General features: G+C 43.9%; 1 protein-coding gene across 1 annotated transcript in view; it reads right to left on the bottom strand.

The window, feature by feature from the left end:
* Positions 1–5,670: 5,670 nt before the first annotated feature.
* LOC124796165 overlaps positions 5,671–27,475 on the bottom strand; it is a 44,535-nt gene continuing 22,730 nt past the window's right edge. The window contains exons 2-3 of the mRNA XM_047260256.1: positions 6,055–6,178; positions 5,671–5,998 (exon numbers count right to left, since the gene is read on the bottom strand). Of these exons, the coding sequence (XP_047116212.1) occupies positions 5,671–5,998; positions 6,055–6,178 (452 nt within the window). The remainder of the gene's footprint in view (positions 5,999–6,054; positions 6,179–27,475) is intronic.

Below are 27,475 nucleotides of genomic sequence, written 5' to 3' on the forward strand. Positions count from 1 at the left end.
AGTGGAGCTAGTCCGCAGGTTTTCTTTCGTAAACGCGCATTTTTAAAATTCTCAGTAAATTCGGATGAGTGCCGAGGATTGTGTTGATGAAGTGCAATGTCTTGAAGGGACACTTTGCCGTTTTATCACACGTATCAATGTCGAACCTGTCCGCATGATTTCAACCCCTGTCTTCCTGGTTCTGACCTCCATAACAGAGGCATTAGATGAAGGGGTGAAATGTTTGTCTGTGTGTGTGTGTGTGTATGTGTGTGTGTGTGTGTGTGTGTGACGACGGACCCACGGTGTGAGTCGTCCACGACATTTTTGCGCAGAACTGTGGTGAAATTAGGTACCATTGTGATATCATTAACTCGCCTCACAAGTCACACAAACTTCTGACTTTTGTCCTTTTTCTCGAAAATGTCAACACCTTACTGTTTGCAGCAGTGCGCCACCATTAGAGGGAAGTTATCAATGAAACTCGCCAACAGCCGTATGATTGGGATGATATTATATTTTGTTTTGGTATTGTCTTCCACGCCACTGTAGAGTCTTGTACCATAGAAATCAAGGGAGAGGATGTTGTCTGGTGACAGGCTTCCTCTTTCTACAACTCAACTGCACGCATGTATTAACGGGGTTCTGTATTTATCTAAACAGGAAGCTTCTTATCTTTAAGAGAGTCTATGTGTTCTGGTACAAGCTCGTCCGTAGTAGTCCTCTTACAAACAATATCGGTATTGTAGCTATTACAAACTTCAGAATCAAATGGTTCAAATAGCTCTAAGCACTATGGGACTTAACATCTGAGGTCATCAGTCCCCTACACTTAGAAGTACTTAAACCTAACGAACCTAAAGACACTACACAAATCGACTCACCAGTCGACGTGCAGGCAGGGAAATCAGGACGCGCTCAGTGTAAAGACACTACAGCTATCAAGATATTAACAGTAAACTTTCAGAGTGTTCAATTTAAAGTTCCTGAATTTACTGCCATCCATGAAGCGTGTGGCACGCAAATTATTCTCGGGACTGAGACCTGGCTGAACCCTGAGATAGGAAGTTCTGAAATATTTAGTGAGGGTTGGAACGTGTTTCGGAGCGACAGATTAGACACCGTAGGAGGTGGTGTCTTCATTGCAGTTGAAAAAAATATTATGTCTACTGAGGTCGAAGTAGAGTGTGATTGTGAAGTTATCTGGACACGTCTAACAGGGCTAGGAGAGATAAAGTTAATTGTTGGGTGTTTTACCGGCCACCAGGTTCCACCGCGACAGTTCAAGAATCATTCAAAGGGAGTCTATAATCTGTATCGCAGAAGCATCCGAATCATGCTATATTCGTCGGAGGCGACTTCAACCTACCTAGTATAGACTGGGATGTCTATGGAGTCGTTACAGGTGGTACAGACAAGCCGTCGTGTGAATTACTTTTGAATACATTATCCGAAAACTGCCTTGAGCAGCTAAATCGACAGCTAACGCGTAATGGAAATATTTTAGATCTGGTAGCCACGAACAGACCAGACCTCATCGACGGTGTCTGTGTTGAGACAGGGATTAGTGACCATGATGTTGTCATTACGACTGTGGTTACGAAAGTTAAAAAGTCGGTCGAGAAGGCTAGGAGAGTATTCTTACTATAAAGAGCAGTTAAGCAGTTGCTAGCATCCCACTTAGTAAATAAATCGACTTCATTTACTTCCGGTACGATGGACGTGGAAGAATTATGGGCAAATTTTAAACACATCTTAAATCACGCATTGGAGTAGTGGGTTATTTTGTAGCCATTCTGTTGATCTTCTTATATTAGCTCTAAATATGATTGCTCGTTTTGTAACCATTCTTTCTCATATAATTACAATGAATATAATGATTCCTACAATAGAAATTGTATGTGCTGAAAAAGTGAGTTACGGACGGAAAAGACCCACTGTGGTTTAGCAGCGAAATTCGGAGAATGCCCAGGAAGCAAAGACAGTTGCACTCGCGGTACACGAAAGGTCGGGAGAATGAGGACAGGCAAAAGCCAGTAGAGATTTGTGCTGCTGTAAAAAGAGCGATGCGCGAAGCGTGCAACCACTACCACCATCATACCTTATCAAAAGATCTTGATGAAAACCCAAGGGAATTTTGGGCTTACGTAAAATCGGTAAGCGGGTCGAAGGCTTCCATCATAAATGGTTCAAATGGCTCTGAACACTGTGGGACTTATCATCTGAGGTCATCAGTCCCCTAGAACTTAGAACTACTTGAACCTAACTAACCTAAGGACATCACACAACACCCAGCCATCACGAGGCAGAGAAAATCCCTGACCCCGCCGGGAATCGAACCCGGGGACCCGGGCGTGGGAAGCGAGAACGCTACCGCACGACCACGAGATGCGGGTGAAGGCTCACTGATCATCTTGGCCTGGCAACGGAAGACAGCAAAACGAAAGCTGAAATTTTAAATTTAGCATTTAAGAAATCTTTCACGCAGGAGGATCGTGCAAATATAACGCCGTTTGAGTCCCGTACATATTCCCTTATGGGAGACGTAGTGATGGAAATCCCGGGGGGTGAGAAGCAGCTCAATGGGTTGAAAACAAATAAATCGCCAGGTCCTGATGGGATTCCAATTCGCTTTTACAGAGAGTACTCTACTGCATTGGCTCCTTACTTAGCTTGCATTTATCGCGAATCTCTTGCCCAACGTAAAGTCCCCAGCGGCTAGAAAAGGACGCAGCTGACGCCTGTATATAAGAAGAGTAGAAGGACGGATCTTCAAAATTACAGACCAATATCCTTAACATCAGTTTGTTGCAGGATTCTCGAACATATTCACAGTTCGTATATAATGAATTTCCTTGAGACAGAGAAGTAGCAGTCCATGCATCAGCACGGCTTTAGAAAAAAATCGCTCCTACGAAACGCAACTCGCTCTTTTTTCACATGATATCTCTCGAACCATGGATGAAGGGTATCAGACGGATGCCATATTCTTTGACTTCCGGAAAGCGTTTGACTCGGTGCCCCACTGCAGACTCCTAACTAAGGTACGAGCATATGGGATTGGTTCCCAAATACGTGAGTGGCTCGAAAACTTGTTAGGTAATAGAACCCAGTACGTTGCCCTCGATGGTGAGTGTTCATCGGAGGTGAGGGTATCATCTGGAGTGCCCCAGGGAAGTGTGGTAGGTCCGCTGTTGTTTTCTATCTACATAAATGATCTTTTGGATGGGTGGATAGCAATGTGCGGCTGTTTTCTGATGATGCTGTGGTGTACGGGAAGGTGTCATCGTTGAGTGACTGTAGGAGGATACAAGATGACTTCGACAGGATTTGTGATTGATGTAAAGAATGGCAGCTAACTCTAAATATAGATAAATGTAAATTAATGCAGATGAATAGGAAAAAGAATCCCGTAACGTTTGAATACTCCATTAGTAGTGTAGTGCTTGACACAATCACGTGGATTATATATTTGGCGGTAACATTGCAGAGCGATATGAGGTGGGACAAGCATGTAATGGCAGTTGTGGGGTTGGCGGATAGTCGTCTTCGGTTCATTGGTAGAATTTTGGGAAGATGTGGTTCATCTGTAAAGGAGACCGCTTATAAAATACTAATACGACATATTCTTGAGTACTGCTCGAGCGTTTGGGATCCTTATTAGGTCGGATTTAGGGAGGACGCTGAAGCAATTCAGAAGCGGGCTGCTACATTTGTTACTGGTAGGGTGGATCATCACGCGAGTGTTACGGAAATGCTTCAGGAACTCGGGTGGGAGTCTTTAGAGGGAACGAGGCGTTCTTTTCGTGACTCGCTACTGAGGAAATTTAGAGAACCAGCATTTGAGGCTGACTGCAGTACAATTTTACTGCCGCTAACTTTTATTTCACGGAAATACCACAAAGATAAGATAAGAGAGATTAGGGCTCGTACAGAGGTATATAGGCAGTCATTTTTCCTTTGTTCTCTTTGGAACAGGGAGAGAAGGTTCTAGTTGTGGTACGAGGTACCCTCCTCAACGCACCGTATGGTGGGTGTGGAGTATGTATGTAGATGTAGATGTAGAGGCAGGATTCGAACCTGCGACCGTAGCAGGCGCGCGGTTCCGGTCTGAAGCGCCTAGAACCGCTCGGCGACAGATTCCGACAAAATTTAGTATCGCTATAGGGAAATTAAAAGTCCCGCTGTGTGCACTGATCTGGTAGCTATGTGCCGACAGACACCAACATGGAGTGGGAGTTAGTTCGCCAGTGACTGAGTAGCTGAGATAGAGACTGAGCTCTTGACTGACAGACTCAGACTGAGCTCGTACCGAGCGAGGTGGCGCAGTGGTTAGCACACTGGACTCGCATTCGGGAGGACGACGGTTCAATCCCGTCTCCGGCCATCCTGATTTAGGTTTTCCGTGATTTCCCTAAATCGTTTCAGGCGAATGCCGAGATGGTTCCTTTGAAAGGGCACGGCCGATTTCCTTCCCAATCCTTCCCTAACCCGAGCTTGCGCTCCGTCTCTAATGACCTCGTTGTCGACGGGACGTTAAACGCTAACCACCACCACCACCACCTGAGCTAGTGACTGAGACTGCCCTCCGGTCTGCGGCGGCGATCTAAATATTTGCAGTAGAGAAGGCGTTGGTGGTGTGCTGCTTGTGAGTCTGTCTTTGACCGCCGTCCTAATAGATCGTTCTTTATCCAGCGCCTACTATCGATCTTCTTGCTACATTTTTGCCGAGTGGTGTGCTGGCGACAGCTTACACCAGCACAGTTTCGACTACCAGTTGCAGCATTGCACTATGCCATCTTCAGGTCCCATATGCATATCTCAAAAATAATATTGCCACACAGCGCCATATATTCGCGAATTCAGAACCGTATCCCAGGTGATTCATTCGAGGACCTGATTGCAACTGAGCCCACCTGCAGTCCCAGAATGTTCTTGGATTCCAGGTATGCTCAGTTACGATCAAGTCTTCGAATAAAGCACCTGGGATACGGTTTTGAATTCATGACATCAAGCAGTATGTGGCACTGTATGAGAAAATAGTTTATTTTTTATTGGTGCACATGGGAGCTGAAGATGGCATAGTGGAATGCCGAAACAGGTAGTTCAAAATATAAAAAAAAAAGTGACATGCCAATTACAGAGCTGTTGGCGAGTTTCATCGATAATTTCTTGACCAACTGATGTCCCCTGTCCGTGACGGATCAACAGAGATAACATGTAAATTTGTAGACATCTTTGATCTAAATCTGCAACTTACACATTCCAATAGGAGACTGTTAGGTGATTTTGAAAAGGTGATTCTTTAACTGTGTTGTTGCGCAGTGTAGTTTCCTTTAATACAGCAATGGCAGAAGATCGTAAGCTCGGTCACTGAAGACCGCCGACGTAGTGGGAGCGTAAATGCGATGTAAGTAGAAGGGAAGAGGATGCAGTAACATAATGGAAAGCGCTAAGAGACGGCGGTACAAAGCGTGCCTGCAAAGGGAATGTCGGAGAAGGTTGGGCGGTGCATTGCCACGCCACGTCCTCCGGACAGTTCGCTGCTGATACCGGGAAGCACTCAATTAGGTAGCGAGCATTTCCTCTTGGCACAGTGTCACAGTCGGCGGGTTGCGCAGGACGAAGACAGCAGAGGCGCTCTCGACTGCCGGCCTACAAGGCTGAGTTGGCAGCGGAGTCGGGAACACGTCAGCCGCTGAGGCGCGAAGCTGCGGGCCGCCGCCGGCCCGTCGCCGCATCGCTGCGCGGACGAACAGACAATGCCTGCGGGGGCGGGTGGGGGTGGGGGTGTGGGTGGTGGAGAGGGGGAGAGAGTCCGGAGGCTTGGCGTGGCGCGGCGTGGCAGCCCTGGGAAGGAGTTATGAAGGCGCCGGCGGCGGCACAATGCGAGCACAATCGATAGCGGTGGCTGGCCGCCTCGAGTGGGATCAGCGGCGGCGTCGCGACGCCGTCATCAGCGGTGTGGCCTGCCGCCCCCAGGGGCGGCGCATCCGGGGCAGCGGCCGAGCGCAAATGTCTGCCCGGCGAGGCAAAAACATTTCCTGCAATGCGCCCCCCCCCCCCCCCCCTTACCTGTTCGTTCCAGTCGGAATGAAAGTGGCGAGCTGACCAGCGCTGACCTGGACGGCGCCTGTTGCTTCCCTGCTGCCTTTAGTAGGTACTTCCACCTCCCAGACACTGCGCAGCAAATTTTCATCTGATGAGAAACAGGTTGAAGGAAGAGACCTTAACTTTTCCCGGCGAATTGAATGTTCAAATAACTTACGGGTTCGCTCCCGGGTGACGTCGTCGACTACCTCCGATATTTCGACAGCACCATACCACGAATGAAATCAAGGAGCCTTACAATTAGCAGAATAAAGGGTTGTAGTTAACTATAACATTTGGGTTGCATTCAAAAAGTATTGATATAATCAAGCACACCCTGCCATTCTCAAGTCACAAATGTAAGGAAGAAGAAATGTGCAGGGGAATATTGGTCAGACAATCAGGACTGTGGAGGACCGGCGTATTAAACATAAGCGTCACACACGCTTACAGCAGCCGAGAAAATCCGCTATTGAAAAACATTGCCTTGACACCGGTCATCCTATTGATTACAACAACACGGAGATTCTGGCTTGTACGTCCCGCTATTTGGATAGTGTTATTAAGGAAGCTGTTGGAATCAAACTATCAATTAACTTTATAAACAGAGATGGTGGATTTTGTTAAAATGCTCCTTGGAATCCGGCTCTGTCTCTCATCAAAAAACTAAGGGACAGAATTAGTGCCACCTCACCTGTTGATTAATAGTCACTATCGATATTTCTGATGTTGGTTTTCTTTGGTTGTGTGTTGACTCTGCGGTTTCTTGTTCTGTGTGTGTGGTGTCTTCCTTGTTTCTCCTCTGTGAACCGAGGTATTAAATTCTCTTGCGCAATGCTTCCTCTTTGCATTTGTGCCTTGTGAATGGCAGGGTGTGTTCCTATCGAAATATCGGCGGTGGTCGACGACGTCACCCGGCAGCAAACCCGTAAGTTATTTGAACAGGTTGAAAGATAGCTATCTGGCTGACGACTGCCACCTTGTAGCGGAAGTTGTGATGTATTCGGGTATCTAACCAGAAAAATAGGTAACAATGACAATTTTCATTGTTGGAACTTAAAATTTATATCTGTGTTAGATGAACAAGGCATCAACAAGATTTGTGAACTATAAGGATTTGCTGCGTGGCAATTATTGAACTATATGAACTAAAGTCGTCTTAGCTTCCGAACGGTTTGCGATAGGAAGTTCAAACAACACGGTTGGCCGCGAGATATGATGAGAATTAATATGTGATGTATGGTTTGGTTTAGCGACGAAGCCTACTTTCATTTGGATAGGTTCGTCAACAAGCAAAACTGGCGCATTTGGAGGACTGAGAATCCGCATTTTGTGATCGAGAAGGCTCTTCATTCTAAACGGGTAACTGTGTGGTGCGCAATGTCCACGCGCGGAATAATCAGTGCGATATTCCTTGATGGCACGGTGATTACCGAACGGTACCTGAAGGTTTTGGAAGATGATTTCATCCCCTTTTTGTGGGGATTATATTAAAGACAAGGCGTACAGCAGTAACCCCAAAAACCATTGCTGAGCTGAAAATAAGCCATTCAGGAGGTCAATGACAGCATTGATGTTCCAACACATCAGCCGGTCGTGCACAATGTCACTATTCATCTGCGCCACATGATCGCCAGTGATGGCAGGGATATCGAACATGTCATAACCTGAATCCGAATACCTGTTGTGATGTTTATATGTTGAATAAAACGTGTGTATGCCGCAGTTTGTAACTAATAGTCACCCTGTATTTTTATGCTTTTTTATGCAGAATGAAGAAAATTGTCGTGCACTCTGACTTCGCGGCGTCATTCCTCACATAAAAGCAATACAAGTATGACTGCGCATATCTCTCGGAGTAAAGGGACGTTAAGGATTGTTGTTGTGGCAACGCTGTAATCAATGAACGGTAACTACCTGTGTCAGCACGTTGGAGTACTTCTTTGCAGTTGGTGCAGTGGCTAACGTTTTGGGTTAGTATGCAAGAGACGGACGGTTGGATTCTGGATCGGGGCGTATTTGCTTTCATTTGTCTGTTACTGTCTACCATATAACACTGTAGTATACTCCCTTTCTTATACCACACATATCCGACATTTACGCAGTACAGTGTTTTGGAATTGTGATCATAACAAAATCGTGATCAGAAAAGTCATAAATAGCCGCTGTAACAAATGACCTGTCATAGAACAGAACAACTACAAAAACTGTAGCAATTTCGAGATGGTAAAGATGATCGCATAGTTAAATAACACCTACTTGCAATTTACAATACATGGAGAACGTCTGCCCATACGCAATATATCTGCAACCAATGACAATAGTAATTTCTATATTAATAACCGCATGACGTTTATAAAACAATATGTTATACTCAGAACAGATGCTCAAGCGACCCCTTGAACGTCCAAACATTGCCCTACCTGCTAGATCATCCAGCTCTGGACTCTTCGCAACATGGCTGCCGTCACAGATACTACAGCAGCATGTACACCCGCTATCAGATGTTCCACAGATGTCGGCGGAGTAGAATACGTGTGTTCCTCCAAGTGTCCCCTCAGGAAGAAATCCCAAACGCAGAGGCCATGCAGGTGGACCATCCTGTCCCAGCCATTTTCACACGAGATGTTCTATCTAAATACCGTCGCTCAGTCCTTCACAAGTGTGGAGGTGCACCATCATGTTGCAACCATAGCCCCTGCCGAACATGAAGTGGGACATCTTGAGAGGAATGCATGACATCTTTGTGCAGTCAACCGGTCACGCGGCAAGAAAGGACACAAACTCCTGTCTCCCAATATTCCGGCCCAGACGTTGATGCCAAGACGTACTTGGGATCACGGACGGGGGTGGCGTGAGGTTTAACATCACACCAATGATGGGGATTGTGCTCATTGAAGAGACTCTCACGAGTGAACGCTGCCTTATTCGACAATATTACAATGTTTCTGTAGTCGTCGTAGGCTTCCTGTTATTGTTGGAACCATTCACTGCATCCTCAGACGGTGACAATGACAGGGTGCAGCCTACGCTCGTGCAGCACGTCAGCCACCGTGCGTTGCGAGACACCCTGCTTTGCTACGCTTAGCTGGAGTATGGCGAGCTCGTAGACGGCCTGTGTCACGCGATAGTGAGAAGAGAGAATATGTCTCCCGAAGGCGAAGGTCCAGACGACGAAATACATTTTTATTTGGATGAGTCGAGCAGGCTAACTAGCAGCATATTCACGAGCGGCAACACCAGCCCGGTCATGATATGCACCAAGGACCATCGCGCTAGTAACTAGTACCTGTCTGGTCAACAGCGCATGCAGTATAAACACGTCATAAGTTGCAGCATGCTGTTCCACCTAACGCACCTCTCTTACATCTTTTATTCTGCATGATTCCCCCCAACACTGCTAAGTGTCAAATGTTCGTTTTCGAATTACACTATTTTCTTAGTGGTTCAAAAATGGTTCAAATGGCTCTGAGCACTATGGGACTCAACTGCTGTGGTCATAAGTCCCCTAGAACTTAGAACTACTTAAACCTAACAAACCTAAAGACATCACACACATCCATGCCCGAGGCAGGATTCGAACCTGCGACCGTAGCGGTCGTGCGGTTCCAGACTGTAGCGCCTTTAACCGCTCGGCCACTCCGGCCGGCTTTCTTAGCGGTAATGGACGTGATGTTTCCAGATAATAATAATAATAGTAGTATCAGCAACCCGTGGGGACGCTTCCTGAACAGCATTCACTTAGCAGAGTCTGTGATGAAACGCATATTTAGAAGTTCCATGACGATACTACATACAAATGGTAACAGAGTTGGGAAACTATTTGAAAAGCATATTGCTAGCCTTACCAGTGAAGTAATGACCTAAAGAAATATAATGGATCTGAATCTGGCACGAATAATAATTGGTACTAATCGATGGGACCATTTCAGGGGGCGAGGGGGGGAGGGGGGGGGGAGCGTACAACGAAAACAGATTTGGAATGTAGTGGATACACTTGTACGAAACAATTCGCGTCCGCAACGTGCAAAAGGCTCCTTTAAAAGTTCACCAATGAAATGATTGCACTCCCATTTCTGAGTTCGTAGTACGTAAGTGCAAATCTTTGTAGAAGATCCACTGTAATCGCTGTACAGCGATTAAGACGCCAGATGTCATATATAATAAACCAACACTTAAATATACAACTCTAAACCAGGAGTATAATTCCAATCAGCAGTCGACATTTAATTAAGCCATTAAGTCGATATTTATCCGGCGATATATCGATTTGCCTATTCTTTTCTCGATATATCGACAGCCTATTGTCATTCTTCCTAAATATTGATATATCTGATTCGATATTTTTAAAAAATTCTACAGTCCCACTGCCAAGCTCTTAATCTCATATTAGCATTTGCACCCTTGTTGCACCATATGTTCTTGAATTTGTGTTCGATGTATTCCTGTCTCTGTATTCCCCTACATTTTTTACGGTCTACTCCGCCCTCAAGTATTTTGTATGTCATTTCCTGACCCTTACCTCATGTTACAAATGGACATCACTGAGAAGAACGGGAGACAGGATCATAGGAAGAATGTTAGCGTAATGGAACTCATACATGAAGAAAGTGGCTCATAAGGCGCTTGTTCGACCGATTCAGGACTATTGTTGATCGATATGGTATCCTTATCAGGTAGGATTCATAGGAAAAGTAGAGGAAACCCAATGAAGAGGAGCGCGGTTTCGTAAGGGATCGTTTAGTCTACGTCACAGCGTTACAGAGATGCTCAGGTAACTCCAGGGGCAGACGTTACAAGAGAGGCACTGTGCATCATGGACAAGCTTACTACTGAAATTTCGAGAGGGCACTTTCATGGAAGAGTAAGACAGCATATTACTTCATCCCACATACATTCCACTGGATGATCACGACGAAATAATTCGAAGAATCAGAGATAATACAAAGGTCTACCGACAATCATTCTTCCCAGGCATGAATCGTGAGTGAAAGAGTCAAGGGAGGAAATGTGGTGTCACCGCCAGACACCACACTTGCTAGGTTGTAGCCTTTAAATCGGCCGCGGTCCATTAGTATACGTCGGACCCACGTGTCGCCACTGTCAGTGATTGCAGACCGAGCGCCACCACACGGCTGGTCTAGAGAGACGTCCTAGCACTCGTCCCAGTTGTACAGCCGACTTTGCTAGGAAAGGTTCACTGACAAATACGCTCTCATTAGCCGAGACGATAGTTAGCATAGCCTTCAGCTACGTCATTTGCTTCGACCTAGCAAGGCGCCATAATCCTTTGCTATATATATATTGTGATGCCTGTACCGTCACACCAATGTTCACCAATTATGGATTAAAGTTAACTATTACATCAACTACGTACTTTATTTGCTACTATAATTTCCCTTAACTGTTCCAGACCTCACGCCAGTCAGCGTGTAATTAAACGCGTGCGTTTCGGCCTCCTCTAGCAACACAGTGTTGGCTCTTCTGCCAACACTTCAGGAAAGACAATCATAGGTACTATGAAGCTATCTATGTAAAATCTTTGGTAACTGACAATACAGCAATAAAAATTACTCAGGAATGAAGTAAATAGTGAGTGAATGGATATCACGGCTAAATGACTGTAGGAAAAATGGGAAAAAATGTAAAAGGAAATGATCTTCAAAAGGATTTTCTCAGCATACAGGTAAGTCAAAACAATTTTCAGTGAAAGGAAAAGTAAGGGCTGCTACATTAAAAGTGCAACGCAAATTCCATTTCTAAACGTAGAGAAGAGAGCGGACAGGTGCAGAGAGTACACTGAAGGTCTTTGTGAGGGAGAAGATACATCTGATGAAGTGATAGAAGAATGAATTGCCGTCGATGTGGAAAAAGTAGAGGATCCAGTATTCGAGACACAATTTAAAAGAGGTCTGAAAAACTAGATATAAAATATAACGGAACGGACACATAACATTACATCAGAATTTCTAAATTCATTAGTGCAAGCGACAACCAAATGACCAAGTTAGTGTATAGGATTTCTGAGACTGGCGACGCACCATCAGACATTCGGAAAAATATCAAAGACAGCTAGGGAATATATGTGCGATATATGTGTCAGAACTATTGCTTAATCAGCTTAACAGCTGATGCCCCCAAATTGCTGACAGTAATAATAGACAGAAGATGGCAAAAAACATTAGGGGATCTGCGACATGAAGTCACCAAGGGGATATGCACTCTTCTAAAAATAATGCTGAACAGGTCGACAAGGACATAGACATTGACTGGATAAAGCTAATTTTATTGGGTCAATATTACATGTTTCGGACATTGCCACCATCAGATGTCTGCAGAAAACAAAGTAAAAATACACAGCTGTATATACCGGGTGAGCCATAAATGAGGAAAAATATTTCCCGCAAATTGTCACACAATGACCTACAACCATAAATTCGTTTTCCGCATGTTCCTATGTCAATAAATGACAATGCAATTGAATGGCAAAAATCTGGAAATGTGAAGTGGACTTTAAGGTGTTACTGTGCGCCCACATTGGCAAAGAGACATATCGGGAACAGGGCACAACACGCGAATGTTGTAGGTAGTCTAGCCGTTCACGAGAAGGCGAGGCATGCGGCGACAAGCGACGGTAAGCGTGACACTACGAGCAATGACAGCGCCCACGTCTAGCGCGTACCGGTTACGCTGGCCCCTATTATGTATCGTGGCTAGTTGGAATAGGGAAAGGAATGTGAGGAGCGGCTGCACTACTGTACATGCATGTTTCATAATTTGGTTTTTGTGTCCCAGACTGAGTTTTAAGAAACGAGTACATAGATACAGAATACAAAATATAACCTACAAAGGCATGTGGCAGTTAATGCAAACGAATACAATATATCTGTACAAATCGAAACTAACATAGAAACACATGACCGGACGCTGCAGTGGCGGTTCATAAGTACTGTTCGAAACGACGGCCACGATGTGTATGGCATAGATGAACCCTTCACAGGAAGGATTGCTGAACACGACCAACATGCCTGTATCCCTTTGCGTAATATAACAGGCATGTTGTATTCTGCGTTGAATGGTGTTGACATCAACAACCTCTCCTTCATAAATCACAGATTTCAGATGGCCCCAAAAAATAAATCCATTCGATTGAGGGCTGGCGATCTTGCTGGCCATGCTACAGGGCCTCCACGACCGATCCATTTCGAAGGCCAGACATTGCCCAGGTGGCGTCGCACTGTGCCGCTGAAGTGAGCAGGGGCACCAAGATGCATGTACCACAGGTTCACACGAGAGGCCAGACTGACGTCATCCAACAATTCCGGTAATGTAAAATCCAGGAACGCAGATGCCGTTCTCGTTTAAGCCTTCGTGGTAGCTCATGTGGCCGAATGAGATGGTAATCATTAATATCACACCAGATATTGACACCGAATTGTTGTTGGTACCCTCGTATTATGGTGCTGTGGGGGTTTTCTTCTGCCCACTCGTGCCAATAGTGCGAATTCACTATACTCTTCTTCGTAAAATAGGCTTTGTCGGTGGACAGTACTATTCGTGTAAAAAGCTGGTCGTGGGTCTGACGCCGTAGGATAAAGTTGCAGAAGTCCAGCTTCCTCTGGTAGTCTTCTGGCAATGAGGCCTGTGCCTTCTTCATGCGAAAGGGATGGTAATGGTTTCTATGGGATACAAGCATAACAGCAGAGATTGACATTCCGACCGCAGTGGCGAGAGGCCTGGTGCTTATTGTTCGGTCTTCCGTAACAGTTTGTAACACTGTACGTCGACGGTCGGTCACGACCCCTAAATCCTGGAGGTGCTACACATGCACCATACTCCCTCATGTGACTGTCCATAGAGTAAAATGTTTTTGCGGATGGAAGGCACCGGCTAGGAAACCTCTCGTGATACAGTTGCCTTGTAACGTCAGCTCTACCATCTGCAAGCCCGTAGGTGAGGTGGATGTCGGCGTATTCCTCGTTTGTGAAACTTGCCACGGAACTGTAGTAACACCGCGAAGCGGCCGTTAGCAGCTGTCGATATGGCGAGAATCGGGCAGAGTGAGCAGCACTAAGGGGTCGTAAACACGCACGCAGCGGTTTTACTTCCGCCGTTGACCACTCTTTCCGCTTATGGGATACACATTCCATAACATGGGACTGTACACTGCGTTACCGCCGGCAATGTGTGATTCACAAGTTCTGATATAATTTCACATACATTACGATGGGATTTGTTCTTTCTCGTATCTTTCAAACGCTGGCAGATACACATCAGCTCATTGGTGTGTCATGTATCTATGGGTGAATGACATGTCTTGATAATGAGGCTCGTCGTTATCTCGTTCAATGGTTTTCCGTACAAAGTATACGGGGGAGAACGAAATTAACTACGGTGCGTGACGTGTTATACATAGAAGCATGCGGTCCTCGACAAATTTTTCCTCATTTGTGACTCACCCTGTATAAAAGAAATATGAATTACGAACGTAGGATAATCGAGCACTTGTTCGCGGCAGGCCAAGGTCCCGAGTTCGAGTTACGATCCGGCACACAGTTTTAATTTGCCAGGAAGTTTCACACAAAAAATAAACTTCAAGTCACTAGAAGACTCGTACCCTGGACCACATGTTCCACATTGATGGAAAAGTTTCTTGATGTAATAGTAACGATCATAGACAGACTGATAAAAGGTTGATGGTTGTCATGTAAGACATTAATTATCAATACCATGTGGCGTCGATATGGCGAGAGTGGCGCTATGTAGTGCTACAGCATGAAGTGCATATAATTCACAAAAAGAATCAAATATAATAATAGATGACTTGTAGCTAAAATAGTTGTGGCACACTGATAAAAGCGTAATACACAGTAACACAAGCAGTCCAATTCTTAACACATTCCAAATGGATCGTTGTGTTGGATCACCAAGGGCAAATGCGGGTACATTAACTAACAAGCAGAAAATTTTATCACAATATTTAACGCAATAACGATGCGAATATTACACATGGACATTACGGACACTTCAAATACATCATTACTGGTGCTGATTCTTGACTCCCAAACACCAACAAACGAGCAAATCTTATTCAATATGCCAGATATGCCAGCGACCTTGAATCTTTTTAGTGATCGCGTAGACAGGGAAACAGATAGTATCTTACAAACAGACGTCGACAATGGATAAACAGAAAAGTTTATTTGTAACATAGGTAGGCCATTTTCAGTAAATAGGCTTTCAATCTCAATTAAGTAAATGATAATATCAGATATGCTCCATTTACTTCTCAGGTGAATTTTGGGGACAAATCGCTGGAGGTTCTATAAAAGCCAAAGTACAGATCCGCTTCCGAACACCTAAGAAGCTTTATCTCTGTCTTACGTACTTTTGTCGACCAAAAGCTTAATAAAATGCTGAAATGAAATGTTTATAAAATTACGTGTGGATCATGTGATTGCATACATGTAAGGCAGACGGGTCGGGATTGCAGGACTAGTTTTAGGAAACACACGTATAAGAGCACTGCGGTCGCTAGACATCCGTCTAGCAACAGGCGTTCCCTACATCTAAAAGAAAAAGCAATGAGCATTTTACACCTGATACGGAAAGGTGCAGACTTAAATAAACTAATGAAGCTTGAAATATACCATCATCGTGTGGACAATCTGCACAACATCCTGCACGGGCAAATCCACTCCAACTGTAAATGGTTTTTGACATCTTTAGTGACATAGTGGATAAATAATTTGGCATAGTTCTCTCTTTATTATACCAGTAATTCACCTTTTTTCTTTAACTTTCATTCCGCTTTCACTTGTCCCATCTCTTGCCACTCCCTTCCTCACCACTCCCCCTTCTTTAATATTTTATTGAACTATATGTACAGTAATCAGGAAATGTACCATCATCGTGTGGACAATCTGCACAACATCCTGCACGAGCAAATCTACTCCAACTGTAAATGGTTTTTGACATCTTTAGTGACATAGTGGATAAATAATTTGACATAGTTCTCTCTTTATTTTACCAGTAATTCACCTTTTTTCTTTAACTTTCATTGCGCTTTCACTTTTCCCCTCTCCTGCCACTCTCTTCCTCACCACTCCCCCTTCTTTCATATTTTATTGAACTATATGTACAGTAATCAGCCAGAACGTTGTGACCTAACAGCTGGTATGCCCGTGTTTGGCACGGATAACAGTGGCGACACACCTTGGCATGAAAAAAATGAAGCCTTGGTAGGTCGCTGGAGGGAGTGGGCACCACATCTACACACACAGGTTACATAATTGCCGTAAATTCCGGGGACTGGGGCGATGAGGTATGACATTTGCATATCACATGTGTTCGATTGGGGTCGGATATGGCGATCTGAGGGGCCAGCATATCAATGGGAATTCGTCACTGTTTTCCAGGAACCACTGAATTGCACTCCCGTCCTAGTGACTTGGCGCATTACTTTGTTCAGAAATACCACTGCTTTCGGGAAACAGGGTCCTCTGCAAATCAGTTTACCATACTTTCTGGCCGTCTTAGTGGCTTGCATGTTCAAAATGGTTCAAATGGCTCTAAGCACTATGGGACTTAACATCTGAGGTGATCAGTCCCCTAGACTTAGAACTACTTAAACGTAACTAACCTAAGGACATCATACACATCCACACCATACATACCCGAGGCAGGATTAGCAACTGCGACCGTAGCAGCAGCGTGGTTCCGGACTGGGGCGACTAGAACCGCTCGGGCACAGACGTCGGTTCTAGCACGTTCCACTGGACTAATGGATGCCCATGCGAGTGATTCCCAGAGGATACTGGAACCACTACCAGATTATCTCTGTCCCGCAATACAGGTGCCAAGGGGCTGTTCCCCTGGAACGCATTCGCACCCTCCCATCGGCATGATGAAATAGGTATCGGGATTCTTCAGACCATGCAACGCTCTGCCACTGCGCAAAGCCGGCCGTGGTGACCGTGCGGCTCTAGGCGCTTCAGTCCGGAACCGTGCGACTGCTACGGTCGCAGGTTCAAATCCTGCCTCGGGCATGGATGTGTGTGTTATTCTTGTTACTTAGGTTTAACTAGTTCTAGCTTCTATTGGACTGATGACCTCAGACGTTAAGTCCTATAGTGCTCAGAGCCATTTGAACCATTTGAACCACTGCCCAACGCCCAGTGCTGATGGTAACGTGCCCGTTTCAGTCATAGTTGCCGATGTAGTGGCGTCAACATCATCATTTTCATCGATCATCGGCTACGGAGGCTTTTCGTCAACAGTGTTCGGTGCACTGTGCGTTCAGCCTCACTTGTACTCTGCCCAGCATTACATTCTGTTGTTGGTACCGCCACAGATCGCTACCTGTCCCGTTTTATCAGTGTGCCCAGCCTACGATGCCAGACATCTGTAATGATAGTTGGACACCCAATTCCACGATGTCTGAACGTGGTTTCACCTTGGTTTCGCCACGTGTTGAAGACACTCACCACAGGAAGCGTGCCTCTGACTAGCAGTCATTCCACGCCAGGTGACACTGCTGTCGACTGAACGAGTTTATATCGGTAGTAGCTCGTCGGTCATAGTGTTCTGGCTAATTATTGTATAATGTCCGAAACGAATCAGAGATTTCCTTTGCGAGTGGTACCCGGTTAACTGACACTCACCCTCCCCACCTCCAACTCCTTTGTCTTCATATGTTCTCCAGTTTACCTGCATACTTCCCAAAGAGATAATGGTTGTTTATAGAGTGTTTTCGTGTGATCGACCAGTGCGCTTATGGCATTTATATTTACAATTTAATTTTCTCTGTATTTTGTTTAAAAAATTAAAAAAGTAGAGTCTCGATGTTTCATTTAATTGGACACAGATGTTTCTTTTAACTGGTCTATTTTTAATGTTCGTTTTATTCTTTTTTAAAAGATCTGTTTTAAAGCCTCATCGTTTTGATAGCTTATTATATTTCTTACAGGTGTGCTGACTAATTCTTATTTGTAATGCCAGGTAGGACTGCGGTGTTTACTCTGTCCTTTCTATCATGTTTTCATACAGTTTATTTATTTTATTGTTATATGCCAATATCTCGGCACTGCATGTACATTACTATCATGTAAAAAAATACTATTATGAGTCTCCTTTTTCCGCGGCTTTTTTTGTGTATCTTTTGCATACATGCATGTCTTAGCGAGTTGCATTGCCAGACAGCGCTGTGGCACCCATAATGTTTCTGTGTAATTCCTACATAGTTATTGCGTTAAATATAACCACTATTTTCTGCCTGTTGGTTAATGTAGTCGCATTAGCACTTGTTGATACTACGTTCCTTTCAGAATATGTTAGAAATTTTTCTTTTCGTGCTACTCTGTGTTACGAATTTTATCTGCATGTCATAACTATATATGCTACTAGACGTATGATATTATAATCGATTCTTTTTGTGTATTACATTTAGTTTTCGCTTTAGCACTATATGGAGCTACCTCTCGCCACATCTGCACCATCTGGTGAAATGTATAATGGTAATTACACACCAATATCACAAATGTAATCCGTTGTAGTTGCAACATATTTTATCAGAATCAAAGTCATTATAAAATTACAATCACAATAATACAGGAGACTGCCTCACAATGCCAGATAACTTGGACGAATAACAAATAAATTTCTTTAACCGGAACAGGACCAATAAAACTTGAAAGTTGAATATGAGTAGGTAAATATACTCAAGTAAAACTTTACTTAAATAGTACAAATGTCCATATAATTTCCATCAGAACTTCCATTACCTCCAATCAGCTGAGGAACAGATTAAGGGTAAGAACACAGATCTTTCAAGGTTTGGACAGCCAACTTTCCTAAACAAACTATATACAAATGTTTAAAACAATTGTGGAGGTGCTTTAATTTTGACCAAACCAATCTTCGAATTTACTTACTCAGTTGATTAATCAACAATATTCTTAGAATGATTACAACTAGAACATGACCATATGACAATTCCTATAAAATGACATTTCTTCAATATTGCGTGTGAATTAGCGATTGACGTGAGCAGACCAAGGATTCAAATCAATACGAGAGATCCACGAGACAGGAAATGACATAGAAATGTACTAAAGTTTGCACTGCAATCGAACTTCAGATGCTATAATTCTCCAACGGATAAATGGAATCACGCCATAGTGACAACATAAACCAAGGTGTAAAGGAGAGGACAGGGCCTTAAATATCTCATCTCTCTGCCGCCGTGGTACTCTGCTCCCAGTATGCTCGCGTCGACCGCTGCCAATTATCTGTAACACAACACACATCAACGGCAGACAATATTCTGAGACATAGACTGCAGCGAGGGATTAGCCGAGCGGTCTAGGGGGCTGCAGTCATGGACTGTGCGGCAGGTCCCGGCGGAGGTTCGAGTCCTCCCTCGGGCATGGGTGTGTGTGTTTGTCCTTAGGATAATTTCGGTTAAGCAGTGTGTAAGCTTAGGGACTGATGACCTTAGCAGTTAAGTACCATAAGATATCACACACATTAGCGATTTTTTGTGTGAGACATAGACTACACAACCTTATCTAGAGAACAGGTGATCAATACAACTGAGTAGAAACAATTATCCTCCATGAGTTACTTCGCCAGTGCCAGGCCTTAAAATTTGATTAACAAGTTCGCTAAAAATCATGCCCTAAAGTTAAGATGACAAGAAATATCTTGAAACGCCAGAGCCGGTTACTAACTACTCGTTGCACTTCAATCTACGTCTTTAACAACGCTTCATGTCGGTTGGTTGGGCGTAGCCACACTTCCTCAATCACCGTCAAGATAGCTAGTCACGACACCAAGGTAAGTGATAAACAACTAAAACCATTCAAAACAATTTTTAGTACACTGGCACATTCAATTAAGCTGCATGCAACCCACCGAAGCAACTCTATGACTCCAATTAAATGAGCCGGCGTAGCTTATAACAGACTCGTTGGAGCTCGTCCCTCCGATCTCTAGGAAAACCAAATCACCATGAGCGGTGGATCTGCACTCCCAACCCAACACGCCCTATCCGCTGGCCCCGCTCCTTCGTTGTCCGACTCGTCCTCTTGCCGTCCTCTCTACGTAAACAGCCCCACGTGACTCTCGCTAACCGCCGATCCCGACACACCTCCTCAGCAGAGCGCACGCGCTGCCGTTAAATCAGCGCCTCCAAAGATGAGCAGAATATAAATAAGCATCGAAGTCGTCTCAAAGATCAAAATGACGATGGAACTGGCGCCATAAACGCATCAGTTCACTGGTGTTGAAAATTAGAAGTTAAGTACAACAACAATCAACATTTTATCAGTCTGCTTATGATTGTTACCGCTATAACGTACAACTTTGGTGTCTATGTGCAACATGATGTTGCAGGCCATTTGTCATCTAATGACTTGTAATATACGAGGGTTGGAACTTAAATAGTGGTAACTATTTATTCACAACCGATAGAAAAGCGTTACATGTTGGCTCTTGTCATTGTCCTTCAAAGTAGTGGTTCAAATGGTTCAAATGGCTCTGAGCACTATGGGACTTAACATTTATGGTCATCAGTCCCCTAGAGCTTAGAAGTACTTAAACCTAACTAACCTAAGGACAGCACACAACACCCAGCCATCACGAGGCAGAGGAAATCCCTGACCCCGCCGGGAATCGAACCCGGGAGTGGGAAGCGTGAACGCTACCGCACGACCACGAGATGCGGGCTTCAAAGTAGTCACCAGCGTTTTGTAGAACCCATTGCCAGCGATGTGGAAGGCATAGTATACCGTTAGCAGACTCTGTTCTGTTGATGGTGCTAATGGAGCTGTCTACTGCCTGTCGAATCTCTTGAACAGTTCTGAAGCTAATGCCACGAAGCATTCGTCTTCGGAATCAAATCAATGTCTGATGTCCTTAAGTTCGGGGGGATGGTGGATGGTACAGTACTTCGCAGTCCCATCGACCGAATAGACCAGCCACAGACTGCGCTGTATTCGCCTGCGCATTGTCTTGCAAAATGAAGGGTAGATTGCGCGGAAAGTGTCGCGGCTTCTTTCGCAAAGCTGGTCGCAGGTGATGTTCCGAAACCGAACATTAATTTTGTACATCGACGGTCTGCCGTGAAGGAACGTAATGCGTTAGGATAACACCATCACAGTCCTACGCGAGAACCAACATATCCTTCACCATACTGGGGTTCTGATGCACTTTCGAATTTCGCGGCGACCCATAATACCGCCATTCGTTGGATTGGCGTTTCAGTTTTGGCTCGTACGATGTGGCCCATGTCTCATACAGTATTACGATACGAAGTAAGAAAGCCTCTGCTTCGCGCTCATAGGGCTCCAATTGCGTCTGAGCAAAGTCGTAACGCATCCATTTCTGCACTTCCGTCAAGTTGTGATGCAATTTTTCGCAGGCCCAGGCGTTCCTTCCGGATGCAAAGCACAGTTGTACGCGCTAATTTGGTTTCGTGGGCGAGCTCAGGAATCATACGGCGTCGATCACTATCCACAGACGAGGCAACATCATGCACTTCTTCAGAGACGCTAGGAGACCTGCCCGATGGATGTTTGCCATAGTTTGGCGACCTTCGTTGAAGGCTTCTACCCAACGTGCCACTGTTCTGTACGGCCATGCCGATTCCATGCACGCCTCTTGAAGACCATGATGCATCCTCTGGCACAATGAATCTTGATCCAACTCCGTTGTCCCTATTTCGAAAACATAGTGACACCGTTACGTTTGACCGCTTTCTCACAGGTGACTGTGTTTCCCTCGATTGTGCGCACGTCAGTGACGTGGGACGAGCGAGTCCACTTGCTCGGAAGTAAGTTAGGTATGTTAACAACGTGTGATATCGGCGACAACAGTAGATTCCATTGCAAAGTGCCTCCACAGCAGTGTTGCCACTATTTAAGTTCCAACCTGCGTATGTCTTGTATTTGTAGCTTACACTTATTTTCTACGTAGCTATGTATTTTTAACATTTTTTGCGCAGATATCGGATGACGACGATACCCGAAACGCATAAGATTCGAATAATAAAGTCGGCTTGGATCCAATCTATGTCTTTTCCTTAGTGACTTACTGAGCATTTTTCAGACAGCACAATTTTGAGGATCTATTAGATAACAGCAGTTGGGGTTTAGGAAAGAGGAAGGCACCAGGTGGCAGTCCTTACGTTGTTATTGATAATAATGGAAGCGAGATTGAGAAGCATCAGGCCACATTCATGAGATCTCTAGACCTAGAAAAAGCTATCGACATTGAGAAATAGTACACGAAGTTTGAAATTCTGAGTAAAATATAAGTATGCTACGCGAAAAGGTGGGCAATGTGCAATAAGTGGAACAACCAAAGCACAGAATGGACAAAGAATGAAGTACTCGGTTTAAAAAGGGTGTAAGACAGGATTGTAGTCTTTCGCCCCTAATGAATAGAAACGTTGACAAACTAGCAGGGAAATAAAGGGAAGGTTCAAGTATGAGATTAAAATTAACAGTAAAATGCTATCAGCGGTATGGTTCGCTGATGACATTTCTATCCTTAGTAAAAGTGAAGAAGTATTAGAGCGTATGTTGAATGGAATGAACAGTCGAATTAGCACATAATATAGACTAAGAGTAAATCGGGAAAAGATGAAATTAATGAGAAGTAGCAGAAATTGGTGATTACGAAGCAGATGAAGTCAAGGAATTCAGTTACCTAAGCAGCAAAGTAACCCATGACGGATGGAGGAGGACATAAAAAGCAGACTAGCACTGTCAAAATGGGCATGCATGTCCAAGTCTACTACTTTCAAACATATGCCAAAATTTTAGGAAGAACTTTCTAAGAATGTACGTGTGGAGCACAGCATTGTACAACTGTGAATCATGGACTACAGGGAAAGCGGAACAGCAGAGAATCAATGCGTTTGAGATGTGGGGTTACAGAAGACTGGTGAAACTTAGGTGGACTGGTAAGTTGAAGGAAAGTAATACATAGAATACACTGACAGCAAAAAGGAATAGGATGATAGGACACGCGTAAAGACATCTGTTGATAACATCCGTGGTACTAGAGGGAGATATAGAGGGTAAAAACTAGAGAGGAAGAGATTGAGGACGTAAGGTGTAAGTGCTGCTCTGAGATGAAGTGGTTAAGGAAGTGGACAGGAATTGGTGACGGAGCGCATCAAACCAATCAGAAGACTGAAGGCTCAATTAAGAAACTAATTTCTTCTTCATTCATACATAGTTCCGTCAGTTCGTCCATCGTTATGAAGACTGTAAAATGCAGAGCAACCAAACAAAAGTGGACACCGAACTATTTGCTAGCGTGGAACAAGAGCAGTCCCGGAGAGCAGCTGGTCAGTGCAAACCAGAGTGAAGTGTTGCCACCACTTTGTTTCCACGTCACTGTCGGCTACGCAATGGGTGAGCAGAGAGAGGAGAGACACATCACAGCAGGATTCAGTGCGCGATTCTGTGTCCGTGATCAGTTTATTCCTCATCACTGAGCGTTGACGAAGCGCCTGGTATTTTTGTGAAGAACAGTTGCAATTTATCACTCAAAATGCCCTGAGGGTAATAACATCGAATTAGAAGCATTTTACGCGTGTAATGAGTATAATTATTCCCATTTGTAACTTAATGGTAGGGCATTCACACGGTAGAACTGAGTTCGATTACTGGTGATACTTCAAATTAAAACTGACGCGTTCATTACTCAAATAGCGTCAGATGAAAATACGTGCACCGCGCTGTGAGCCATACGAGATTCATTAAACGCTACCTTCTTTCTTCTGGTTTTCAGAAGCGGTCTTGCAATATGCCGGGCATCCGCACGAAAGAAGACGAAATAAAAGAGAGAAAATAGAAAAACACTGACAACGATTTCACACCTTCAAAAATTATTGTGATATTTGCTCGTTCGATATTCATTCCTGCAAAATATAACAATCAAACTTTTGCACTGAAAAGTCTTCAGACTGAGTTCAGTGCGGTTACCTGTATCGAGTAGGATCACTGTCACAATGAAAGCACATGCTGAAAATAAACAGTTCTGACTAAACAATCTTACAAGATTTTCAGTAATGAAGGATCACCTGTTCAAACTGACGTATTTGAGCGAAATATGTTAAAATGGTCATTTACCACGAACCTACTATGCTGTCATTGTAGGAGGTGAGGTGATACTCCTACGTGACGCGTCCCGGGTGGCTGACAGGGAAGTCCTCACCGGATTATTGTCGGACTTTAGTGAAATAAAATAGCTCTCGCGGACCAAACACGCCCTCTGCGGTTAACAACCGTAATTGTAAATCGGAGCTTGCTCCAACTGAGGTTGACAACCTTCGAAAGTTAAAAATGGAAAGGTCTTTTAGGAAAAAAATTCCACCGTCCTGCTTAAAAAGGCAGGAAAAGGCTACATCGGATTCGGTGGGTAGTGAACTAGAAGACAGCAACGAATCGGAGCGTTTGCAACCATCCAAATGCACACTAAAACACAAAAAGAAGATTAAACTCACTACTTCAGACCGGAAAACTCAAGAAGCTCACAGATTAACTAAATAAACCAAAAATTTTAATAACAGTGATCCAAGAAATGAGAAACTCCACAGAGGACCCATTCGCATCACAAGGATACAGAATTTATAACGGGAAACCAGGACCGAGGGCAATGAAACAATGTCCCCAGTTTGGAACAGGGTTTTTAGTAAACATAAAAATAATTGATTCAGTAACGGATTTCCAAGCAGTATCACCAAGAATTGCCACTCTAATCTTTAAAACAATGAATAAAACCTATACAATAATAAACGCTCATGCCCCAACAAATGAAAAGAATTGTCTAACAAAAACGAAGGAAGAGGTGGTTAAATTTTGGGAACTTCTAGAACAAACTGTGAACAGAGTAAATAAAAAGAATGTAAAAATCTTATTTGGAGATTTTCAATGCTTAGTTGCGAAAAGAAAGGAAATATAAAGATATAATTGGAAAATGGAGTCCACATAAATTTACGAACAAGAACAGTCAACGACTTGTAGAACACTGCAGAGAACACAACCTTATATCTAAATCAACATACTTTAAGAGGAAGCCAAGTAAACTTAAAACATGGAGACATCCAGACTGGAGGAAGGGGGAGTGGCAGCTAGACCATGTCTCTATGGACAAAAATTTTCTTAAGGAGATCCACAATGTTAAAGTACTGAGAGGAGTAGGCACAGGCTAAGACCATTATATGGTTAAAATTAAAATCAAATTCACTGGGTTAAAGAAGAGGACCGGAAAATCTTATAAAATAAAGAGGAGGTTTGACCCACATTAGCTAATTATATATAATAGAAAAAGATTGAATAATCAACGAAAGGATAACGTTCTACGAGTCGGGGCGTCGAATGTCAGAAGCTTGAACGTGGTAGGGAAACTGGAAAATCAGAAAAGGGAAATGCAAAGGCTCAATCTAGATATAGTAGGGGTCAGTGAAGTGAAGTGGAAGGAAGACAAGGATTTCTGGTCAGATGAGTATCGGGTAACATCAACAGCAGCAGAAAATTGTATAGGATTCGTTATGAACTGGAAGGTAGGGCAGAGGGTGTGTTACTGTGAACAATTCAGTGACCGGGTTTTTCTAATCAGAATCGACAGCAGACCAACACCGACAACGACAGTTCAGGTATACATGCCGACGTCGCAAGCTGAAGACGAACAGATAGAGAAAGTGTATGAGGATATTGAAAGGGTAATGCAGTATGTAATGGGAGACGAAAATCTAATAGTCATAAGCGACTGGAATGCAGTTGTAGGGGAAGGAGTAGAAGAAAAGGTTACAGGAGAATATGGGCTTGGAACAAGGAATGGAAGAGGAGAAAGACTAATTGAGTTCTGTAACAAGATTCAGCTAGTAATAGCGAATACCCTGTTCAAGAATCACAAGAGGAGGAGGTATACCTGGAAAAGGCCAGGAGATACGGGAAGATTTCAATTACATTACATCATGGTCAGAAAGAGATTTCGAAATCAGATACTGGATTTTAAGGCGAACCCAGGAGCAGATATAGACTCAGATCACAATAAGGTAGTGATGAAGAGTAGACTGAAGTTCAAGACATTAGTCAGGAAGAATCAATAAGCAAAGAAGTGGGATACAGAAGTACTAAGGAATGACGAGATACGTTTGAAGTTCTCTAACGCTGTAGATGCAGCAATAAGGATTAGCGCAGTAGGTAGTACAGTTGAAGAGGAATGGACAACTCTAAAAAGGGCCATCACATAAGTTGGGAAGGAAAATATAGGTGCAAAGAAGGTAGCTGCGAAGACACCATGGGTAACAGAAGAAATACTTCCGTTGATTGATGAAAGGAGGAAGTACAAACATGTTCCGGGAAAATCAGGAATACAGAAATACAAGTCGCTGACGAATGAAAGAAATAGGAAGTGCAGGGAACCTTAGACGAAATGGCTGCAGGAAAAATGCGAAGACATCGAAAAAGATATGATTGTCGGAAGGACAGACTCAGCATACAGGAATGTCAAAACAACCCTTGGTGACATTAAAAGCAACGGTGGTAACATTAAGAGTGCAACGGGAATTACACTGTTAAATGCAGAGGAGAGAGCAGATACGTGGAAAGAATACATTGAAAGCCTCTATGAGGGTGAAGATTTGTCTGATGTGATAGAAGAAGAAACAGGAGTCGATGTAGAAGAGATAGGGGATCCAGTATTAGACTCGGAATTTAAAAGAGCTTTGGAGGACTTACGGTCTAATAAGGCAGAAGGGATAGATAACATTCCATCAGAATTTCTAAAATCATTGGGGGAAGTGGCAACAAAACGACTATTCACGTTGGTGTGTAGAATATATGAGTCTGGCGATATACCATCTGACTTTCGGAAAAGCATCATCCACACAATTCCGAAGACGGCAAGAGCTGACAAGTGCGAGAATTATCGCACAATCAGCTTAACAACTCACGCATCGAAGCTGCTTACAAGAATAATATACAGAAGAATGGGAAAGAAAATCGAGAATGCGCTAGGTGACGATCAGTTTGGCTTTAGGAAAAGTAAAGGGACGAGAGAGGCAATTCTGACGTTACGGCTAATAATGGAAGCAAGGCTAAAGAAAACTCAAGACACTTTCATAGGATTTGTCGACCTAGAAAAAGCGTTCGACAATATAAAATGGTGCAAGCTGTTCGAGATTCTGAAAAAAGTAGGGGTAAGCTATAGGGAGAGACGGGTCATATACAATATGTACAACAACCAAGAGGGAATAATAAGAGTGGACGATCAAGAACGAAGTGCTCGTATTAGGAAGGGTGTAAGACAAGGCGGTAGCCTTTCGCCCCTACTCTTCAATCTGTACATCGAGGAAGCAATGATGGAAATAAAAGAAAGGTTGAAGAGT

This window comes from Schistocerca piceifrons, chromosome 4, assembly GCF_021461385.2.
Source record: "Schistocerca piceifrons isolate TAMUIC-IGC-003096 chromosome 4, iqSchPice1.1, whole genome shotgun sequence".
Classification (NCBI taxonomy): domain Eukaryota; kingdom Metazoa; phylum Arthropoda; class Insecta; order Orthoptera; family Acrididae; genus Schistocerca; species Schistocerca piceifrons.